Source organism: Camelus ferus, chromosome 13 (assembly GCF_009834535.1).
Source record: "Camelus ferus isolate YT-003-E chromosome 13, BCGSAC_Cfer_1.0, whole genome shotgun sequence".
NCBI lineage: Eukaryota > Metazoa > Chordata > Mammalia > Artiodactyla > Camelidae > Camelus > Camelus ferus.
In genome coordinates this window covers 13,045,268-13,054,619 of record NC_045708.1, presented here as the reverse complement: position 1 = coordinate 13,054,619, position 9,352 = coordinate 13,045,268, and the positions used below count along the sequence as shown (strand labels likewise).

The 9,352-nt window shown below is 40.5% G+C and overlaps 1 protein-coding gene across 8 annotated transcripts in view; it reads left to right on the top strand.

Moving 5' to 3' along the window:
• The window catches only part of UBR4 (ubiquitin protein ligase E3 component n-recognin 4), a 122,407-nt gene that overhangs the window by 2,199 nt on the left and 110,856 nt on the right, over positions 1-9,352 (top strand). For 7 of the 8 annotated variants that reach the window (XM_032495313.1, XM_014562225.2, XM_032495310.1 and 4 more), the window contains exons 2-8: positions 4,776-4,873; positions 6,075-6,178; positions 6,928-7,057; positions 7,149-7,288; positions 7,793-7,895; positions 8,017-8,158; positions 8,323-8,447. In XM_032495313.1, coding sequence (XP_032351204.1) covers positions 4,776-4,873; positions 6,075-6,178; positions 6,928-7,057; positions 7,149-7,288; positions 7,793-7,895; positions 8,017-8,158; positions 8,323-8,447 — 842 coding nt within the window. The remainder of the gene's footprint in view (positions 1-4,775; positions 4,874-6,074; positions 6,179-6,927; positions 7,058-7,148; positions 7,289-7,792; positions 7,896-8,016; positions 8,159-8,322; positions 8,448-9,352) is intronic. The other variant, XM_032495312.1, reaches the window with a different exon arrangement.

Sequence of the window (9,352 nt, the reverse complement as noted above, 5' to 3'; positions counted from 1 at the left end):
CAGTGAGTCTGTTTCTCACTGTTTTGTAAATAAGTGTATTTTTATCTTATTTTTTTTAAGGTTCTGCATGTAAGTTATATTGTATAATGTTTATCTTTCTCTGTCTGACTTACTTCACTTAGTATGATCATCTCTAGATCCATCCAGTGCACTTTTATTGGAAGGCAAGATCCTTGAAGTCTGTGTTGTGGTTTTTGCGGCTTAGTCAGCTTTGGAATCCTGTTACATGTCCTCTTCAGGCTCTCTGATAGCAGTATGATCTTATTAAGGTTGCACTTATTGTCTGAGAGATCACTTTCCCCCAGAAACCATATTCCCTTCCTCTCTTTCTCTTCCCTCCGCTCTCCCTCCCTCAATAACATATCTTCACACTCTTACTCATGGGACTGTTTATGGTTTGCTGTGACATGGTTCTGTAATTTCCAGAAGACATTTCCAGAAGAAATACCTGGCTTACAAGATTTTTACAGTTAAAACAGCTAAACATGTCAAGTGTTCAGTTTGGTGTAGAGCAGAAGTTGGAACACTTTTTCTGTAAAGGGTGAGAGAGTAAGTATTTGCGGGCTGTACAGGGTCGTGTGCATGCATCAGCTCAGCCCTTGTAGGGGGAAGCAGCCACATACGCTACTAAATGAATGGGCGTGGCTGTGTTCCAGAATTCTTTTTACGGGCACTGAAATGTGAGTTTACATGTTACAAAATATACTTCTTTTTCTTTTTTTTTTTAGCCATAAAAACAAATGTAACAACCATCCTTAAATATGGGCGGTACGAAGATAGATGACTGGCTAGATTTGACCTGCAGTCTGTAGTTTGCCAGCCCCTGGTTTGGAGTGCAGAAATCCATACCCTACTACCAGTATTCTGTTTCTCAGAAATTTTATTTGCCTTTCAAAAAAAAAATGAAATAAGGGTGGCAGAATTGTGGAATTATTTCTTGAACATTAAGTTATGGCCACTGAGTACAGGACCAGGTTAGAGCCAGCACTACGCAGATGCTATAGTTCACTTCGTTTTGTAGTTAATAAAGGTTTAGGTGCCTAGGCTGTTACTTTAACTCTGTGATGGCTGCTCCCATCTCCTGTGGTTCCTGTGTTTCTTTCTGTTGTTATGCTTCTAAGGTTTTTCTTCCTTGCCTCCAGGGACCTATTTTTCTGTTGCAGTCTGCTACCCTCTGCTTCCCTTTTTCATGCCCTGGCTTCATCATGCCAACTCTTACTCCCTATCCAGTGGCCTGCTCGTCCATTGAATTCCTCCCTTTTTGACTTTAGGAGACTATGCCACGTGCCCTCCTCTCTCAGTACTCCACCATTCTAGTCTACTTTCTGTCTGTTTTTTCATACTTTTACACTTGAAATTGACCTTTGGGTTTGAATAAAAGGTAGATAATTCCTAAATCCAGACCCTGTTTGTTAAGTTTGACTTTATAACCAAATTGAAACAAAGGAGGGATAGATTAACATGGGTAAACTGGGAAGCGTACTCTCAAAAGTGTCATTAGATTTTTAAGAGAAGAAGATATCTCAGTTTACTTAAAGGTAACTTCATTTCTACTACCTGTTGCTAGCATGTCTTTTAGTAGTAAAGACTGGAAATCTTTTAAACACCATTATTTTTCTAGACCAGAAATGAAGCTCGAATTAGCTTAATGGAGCACATGCCGTATGTGAGCTTAATTAGTATAATTGCTGAATGTAGCCTTATATACCATCCAATATAGAATTCCTTTTTTAACTGTGCAACATATGTTGGTGAATGTGGTTGTCACTGAACAATTTGACTGAGTCTTTGTAGATTTAAAAAAAAAAAAAGTGTGTTTCCCAAGCCAGTCCTTCCCAGTCTGTCCTGGCTTTCTTAATGATAAGCCTCCTTGAGTCTCTGCCTCCCAGCTGTTTGATAAAATTAGGCCTGAGAGACCTGCTTGGGAAGACAGAAGCTGTTGCAACTTCCCCATTAAAAATCGAGTCATTTCCTAAAAACCTTGAAAGGGAAAGAGGGATGTACCAATGCCATGACTGGTTGAGTTTTTTTGCTGTAGGACGTAAGTCTGTGATTGACCTACAGGGAAAAAAAACAAAAACAAAAAAAAACCCAGCCACCAAATGATGAGTGTAGTTGTGAGATTGGGTAATGTTTCCATGTCTTAGTGTCACATTCCACACAGGTTTGTCAAGACTGTGAGGGATGTATGTGAAAACTCTCAGTTCTTTAGTTAACGTGTATTAAATACCCTGTGACACAGCAGATGTTCAATAAGTATGTATTTTTCAAATGAATATAATGTATTCATTATGCTTACAGGTTTCATGATTGCAAGTGTCTTGAAACAAGCATGATGGATTCTGTACTCGGGAGTTTATGATTCTGATAAGGGGAAAGGGCTTTGTGGAGTTTCCACAGTTTACAGAAAAGATATGAGTAGTATGTTATCTAAGAGGGAGAAGGGAAGTGAATCCTTCATCTTTTATTTTGCCCTCTCAGATTTCTGCCTCTTCCTAAAAAGCCTAGATATTTCTAGACCCTTGCCAGTTCTTTTTCAGTTACATGTCAAATTGGATTTCTCTGACCTGGCTGCTTAGCTGTTGTTGCCCTTTCTGCTCTGCCTTGCGTTTATTTTGTATGGACTGTGAACGCTTCAGATTCCTTGTCTTTTCAGCAGTGTTTCAGGCTCTGTGATCCTTTTGTTGCAGAGTTTGTTAGGATAAGCAGTTATTTGAGGAAAATAGCTTGACTGCCCAGGGGTGAGATTTTTTTTTTTCCTTTAAGTCTCCTTATTTTTCTTCCTCTGTGTTGTATTTGCCGTCAGCTTCTTCATTCTTCCTCTTTTTACCTAACATCTTGCCCTTTGTTCCCTTGTTCCATTTCTTTGCATCCTCTGGTGTCTTGGTGTCTGTCATGTTCTTGGGGAACGAGGGTGGTGTAAGGAAGCAAGGTAGCACACCTTCATCAGGTTACTCATACACACACTTGTTTCTTTAGAATCAAGAGATAGGACATTGTCCTTTGAGCCACATGTCCACCTGTCTACTCTCTCCTACACATCTTTTTAAAACTAATTTCCCCAGGTTTATCCTTTGTTGCCGTAAGCAGATGGTAAGTGGAGCTCAAGACTGCTCCATTTTTTTCTATTACCAATCTGTATCTTTCCCCAAAAGGCGTTCTCCTTGTTTCTTGGTTGGAATAAGGTGGTTAATGTATTTCTAGGATAGGAAGTAGAGTTTGTTAAATCACAGTGTGGCAACATTGAACCAGGCAATTAAATGAGTTTAGTCCTATATTTTACAAATATTTTGTTATCTGGATGGGAATAAGTTCATCTTTTGGATGGGCAGTTTTTCTCTTAGTTTTGGTAAACCTGTTCAGCTGAAAAACATGGGAGTAAGCAGCTCTAAAGTTTTGAAGTAAAGCAGAGAAGGTGAATATGTAGTAAAAATCTATCAAATTACAGAGTAGGGAAACTTTAGAGCAATGAATACTAAAGTGTAAGGGTGGGAATGAAGGAACAACCATGCATACGAGATAGAAGCGGTGGGGCAGGGAGTTCTCTGCTGAATGGATGTGACCCTTACCAATGTGGTGGCCCCCGGAAACTTTGAGTACTGCTTGCTCTGTAAGGGTTTTTATTTCCTTCTTCTTGTCCATTTGACAAATAGGGAGAAATGATAATTGGTGGACAGGAATGTCCTTGCACATAAATAAATAAATAAATAAATACGAAGGTGCTGCCTAAATATTTTTTTTCTTGTTGAGGGAGTTATTCCAAGATAAGGAACTGATCTTTGATAAATACCTGTTTATCCTTGATAAATCCCCAAATAGCAGAGAGTTGGCAATGCCAGGCTTTTAAGTGCTGCTGTTTGAGGTGATTCAGCACTTAAGATTGGCACCTTCCAAATGTTGAACTTGTGTTTTTTGGCTCCTGTGTTGATTTGGCAAGTGGACAGAGTCCTGACTGTTTACATTTCCCTTCCTTGGGTGATAGTTCTTGGTGGAGAATTAACTTACTGAGGAAACCATTTAGCTACATTGCTCTCCTCTTTCCATTTAATAAGGTACATTTTAGTGTTTTCTTTGCCTTCTCGTTTCTTGGATTGCTGACTAGCATCTGACTTAATAGAATAATATAAATGTATCCAGCTTTTAAACCTAGTTGGGCTCCAGATTTTCACTGAAGAGGACATTTCCTTAGCTAAGGATAAGGGATGTGGTTAAAAATCATTTTGCTATGGTCTAGTTGTATCCTGTGGGAGTTGGGAAAGAAATGGAGAACTCTGGTACCTAAATTTTGGGTTCTAGACCCATCAGATGATCTCTTCCCTTGAGTTGTTGATTTTTCTAATGTTGTTGCATTATGAACTGGCCTTCTTTGGTTTTCAGAATGGGTTGCTATAGTCTGTGTTCCGCTAACAGTGTTTTGAATGCTCTGCTCTACCTGCTTTTGGCCAGCACGTGGCATAATTAGCTTTTGGTCTTTGCCAATCTGTAATATAGGACAGAGTGGTATCCTGTTGTTTTTTTAACTTGACATTAATTCTAAGTGAGTTTGGTTCTCTTGTTTGTTAACCATTGCCACTTAACTAAGCCTGATACCTTGATCAAGGCACTTACTTTTCATTCTCTAAGCTTCACTTTCTCAGCTTGAATTTAGGGGTGATAGCAGTGCCTACCAAGCAGGATTGCTGCAGGGGTTAAGTAAGGTAATGCCTATTAAGAGGTAGGGTATCTGGCATATAGTAAGCACTAAGTGAATGTTGGCTGAATTATTTTCTTTGCAGTGAATCAGAAATCCTGCACCATGAGAAGCAGTACGAGCCATTCTACTCATCTTTCGTTGCACTTTCCACGCACTATATTACAACAGTTTGTAGCCTTAGTAAGTATTCCTCTCTTGTTACTCGCTTATAAGGGCTTGTGAATGGGGGTATTGTGTATCCTCTTGTTAGGGTGTCTGAACAAGTTGTTAATGAAGTCTGTTTCAGGTTCATCCAAGAGTGGAGACAACTGTCTATCTGATAAGGAGCTTGACGTTCCTTTACCTAGGCCAAGCAGAAAGGATTTAAAAACTGTTTGATTTGGACATCTATTTCATAACCCATTAAGTTAACCTTGCCTTTTAAATCGAAAGCATTTTATTGCCTTCACACACGTGACTACTACTGTGCTAATTTCAGGGAGTGGGAGTTGGGGGATTAGGTGGATACTGACCTGGGGTTAGCAGCCACTACCCAAGGCTCTATTCTTGATTTGGTTTTGGTGAGAAATTAAATTTTTCTTTCGTGTTCTCTGCTATGTGAAGGAATTTCAACTTCAGTTCCCCATCTTTTAAACTTTTCTGTCCCCAAAGTGACCAAGCCCTTACTTTCCACTATTTCTGAAATTTTGCATTTTCACTTTTTAAAAAACATCCTAACTCATAGTTCTGAAGAATTCTAATTATTTGTTTACTTAAATAGTTTGCTAAGCAAGTGAAGTGAAAGGAAGTTACAGGGTTGCTGAGTAATCTTTCAGTGTCCAGTGCTGTTTGTCATAGTCATTGACTGCTTGTGTAGAATCACTTAGCTTGGGGAAACTTTGAGTAGGAAGCCTGTTGCAAAAAGGGAAAGGAGAGGTTGTATACTCTAGTGGTTAAGAAGAGCATGAACTTCAGAGTCAGGCTTCCTGGATTTGACTCTATAGATATGTGACTTTGGGCAAGTCATTTAAACCCCTCTGTGGTTTAATTTCCTTATCCTTTAAAAAAAGGGAGAGGAATGGGTAACAGTAATACTTACCTCATAGAATTGATTTAAGGGTTAAGGGGGTTAATATATTTGAAGTGCTTGGTACTCACTGTGATGTACTTCATATTATAATTATCTTTAAGTTGATCTATGAGCAATTGATGGCTATCAATGCCAAGATGCCTTTAGTTGCCTGTTGGGCTGTTGGTTCTGGATAATTATTATCATAGAATGCTATTGGGAATGTTGGTCTTACGGGGCTCAGTACTGGTTTTTTTTTTTTTTGACTTGTGGACTGTGAGGCTGAAGTGAGTTTAGCAGTGTGGGGTTAAGTAAAGCTTATTACTTTCTCAGTTCCCCGGAACCAGCTTCAGTCGGTGGCAGCAGCCTGTAAAGTCCTGATTGAGTTTTCTCTCTTACGTCTGGAGAATCCAGATGAGGCTTGTGCTGTGTCCCAGGTAAGTGTGATGGGCCCCTTTCTGGCCCTTACTTTAAGGTCGGCCTTGTGACTGGCTAGTGGAATGATGGAGAAGGGATGCCATAGGGCAGGGGTTGGTAAACTTTTTCTGTAATAGGCCAGATAGTAAATGATTTGCTGACCGTCCAGCCCCTGTTGCAGCTAGTCTCTGCCTTTTAAACTCTGCTTTGTAGTGTGAAAGCAGCTGCAGACAATACATAAATGGACGAGCATAGCTGTGGTCTAGTCAACTTCATTTACAAAACCAGGCAGTGGGCTGAACTGGGGTGATGGTTTGCCAACCTCTGGTACAGAGGGCTGCAGAGGCCTTTTCAAGGATTGCAGTTATATGCCTGTGGGGGCCAGGCAAGTAACATAAAATGAGTCAATGGTAGCTGAGGCAGGTGCATGACTTAGCTATAAAGGGGCCAGTCACTACTTGGCTCTAGCTGATTGTTGCCACTCAGGAGACTCGAAGTGAGTCTACCTTGTGAATTATTGAGAGAGACAGGAAGTCTGGATTTGTGTGTTAAACCTTCTGTGTTTTAAAAGGTTGGCCATAACTTCAGATTAAGACAACAACAACAAAAAGAACACAGTGAGACCATTAGGACAAATTTGTAAGCAGTATGGTCTGAGGACCAACAGCTTGCGGTCTCTGCTTTAGTGTTTTTTTCCTGATTTGCAGTTCCTGAGTATCAGAAGAGTAGGCTCTTCTAAAAGACTTATTTGAATTTGTTTTCTTTTCAGAAACACTTGATTCTCCTCATCAAGGGCCTTTGCACTGGCTGTAGCCGACTGGACAGAACTGAAATTATCACGTTTACAGCAATGATGAAATCGGCCAAGCTGCCACAGACAGTGAAGACGCTCTCAGATGGTGAGAGTGCCCACTTCCCTGGCCAGCTTTTTCCTTTTTTGCCGTGTAGGGGCACTCCCCTCATCTCTTCTCTTGCTTTTGTTTTTTGTAGTGGAAGATCAGAAAGAGCTGGCCTCACCAGTAAGCCCAGAGCTGAGGCAGAAGGAGGTCCAGATGAATTTTGTGAACCAGCTGACATCAGTTTTCAACCCTAGGACTGTAGCATCATCGCCCGTAGGTCCACAGGCTCCAGTGAGTTACTTCAGCCAAATGGCCTCATCCTGTGGAGTTTAAGATGATGATACTAGGAAAAAATAGCTAACATTTTATATTTAAAATATAAAATGATAAACATGCCTGTGGTAAGAAAAAAGTTGAATACAAACCCAAAATCTGTAACACTCACCCAGTGTCTTCTGTCTAGTCATTAATATTTTGATGATCATTCTTCTATCATTTCTCAATTGCAAATAGGCAGATATACAGAGCATGTGCTCTTGCCTGTTAAAGACATCACTTTATACTAGTTACAGAATATACATATTTTAAAACTATGTATTTTCCCCTCCTCTTGGGAAAATAACTTGTCCTCCCCAACATTAGGGAGGAATTCCACCCTCATTAACTGGGGAGTCTGAAGAGTATCCATGGAGCTGCTGCTGAGTTTGGACCGTTGGTTTGGTTCTGAGCTTGAGGGCATCATTCAAGAGATGATAGTATCTTGGTTGGCCTTTCACATCCTTTGTTTCTCTTCAGGCGGAAGGAGAAAGTGATGAGCAGTCATCCACAGATCAGGCCTCTGCTATCAAAACCAAGAATGTGTTCATAGCTCAGAATGTGGCTAGTCTTCAGGAGCTTGGTGAGACTCTTAATTGTTGTCAGAAGGCTGGTTTCTCTGCTTTGAAAAACCACTTGAGTGGAAAAGAATCAAGCAGCAGACAGAAACCTGTTTGTAAGGTTGAGCCTTTTCATTAATTCAGGTGGCTCCGAGAAGCTACTGCGCGTGTGTTTGAACCTGCCGTATTTCCTCCGCTACATCAATCGGTTTCAAGATGCAGTGTTAGCCAATTCCTTCTTCATCATGCCTGCAACAGTAGCAGATGCCACTGCTGTTCGTAATGGGTAAGGTGCTCCAGGGTGCATATGATTTATATTTTGATGCTGCTCTCAAAAAGAGAGAAGCTAGTTCATTTCTCTGGCATGCTGACTTTCTTTAGCTGTTAGATTATAGAAGCAAGTCATTCAGAGAGACACTTTTGTTAATCTTCTCTTCTGTTGTGTTCCAGTTTTCATTCACTGGTGATCGATGTAACCATGGCATTGGATACCCTTTCTCTACCTGTGCTGGAACCTCTCAATCCTTCTCGTCTGCAGGATGTGACAGTCCTCAGCCTAAGCTGTTTGTATGCAGGTGCGAAATTATTCACATCTGATCTCACTTTCTCAGTCAAGCAGGATTATACTTTCCAGAAACCATGAGGTCCTTCTGAGTACTCTCTCCCCCTTTACTTAGTCCCTTCCCCCAAGGATCATCTTATATCTCATAGAGGTGAAATGAGGTCTCAGTAGGAATCTTGTAAATTGCCTTATTGTTCAACTGCTGGCATATGTGCATATTTGAGTTTCATAGTATGTGCACGTAGTGTCTACTGTGTAAAAAGCAAAATGCCAAGTGCTCTTGGGATATTGAGATAAGCAGTATGTAATCCCTGCCCTCAAGGAGCCTGTATCTGAGCATTCTAGAATGAGAGGACTGTATTGTATAATGTAAGACAGAAGGTGATAAGGCAGTAAGGGAAGTGTAGAATATGATGGGCACACAAAGAAGGGAGAGGTTGAGTCTTGCTGTGGGAGTAGGTTTGAGGAGGGCTTCATGGAACAGGTGGTATCTGTTTATATTGATAAATACAAAGTCTTTTCTTCCTGCTCCCTCAAAATCCCCTCTCTTCCTGTTAATTATGCTGCCATGGAAGTGGGGCCTGACAGCTGGTGTTTACTCTCTTTTAAGTTATTGTTACAATGACTTTTTAACCCAATTACTGATCCTTAGTTTTAAATGCTATAGTCCTGGTATGTCTTGGGAGGTATAACTATTTCCGCTGTTTACTGGGTTTTGTGAGTAGGGATTTGAACAGTCTTGGAAACCGGAACTTTGGAGCACAAAGAAATTGATGAAGTTAATCATTTCTTTGAATAGCTTTATTTTAAACATCTCTGTGCAAATAGGAATATAAAGATAAAGGCACTTTCAATCGGAGAAGGCAGTAGTCACTAAGGAGTTCTGTTGATGTGTCTTGGAGGGTAGATAGCATTTCA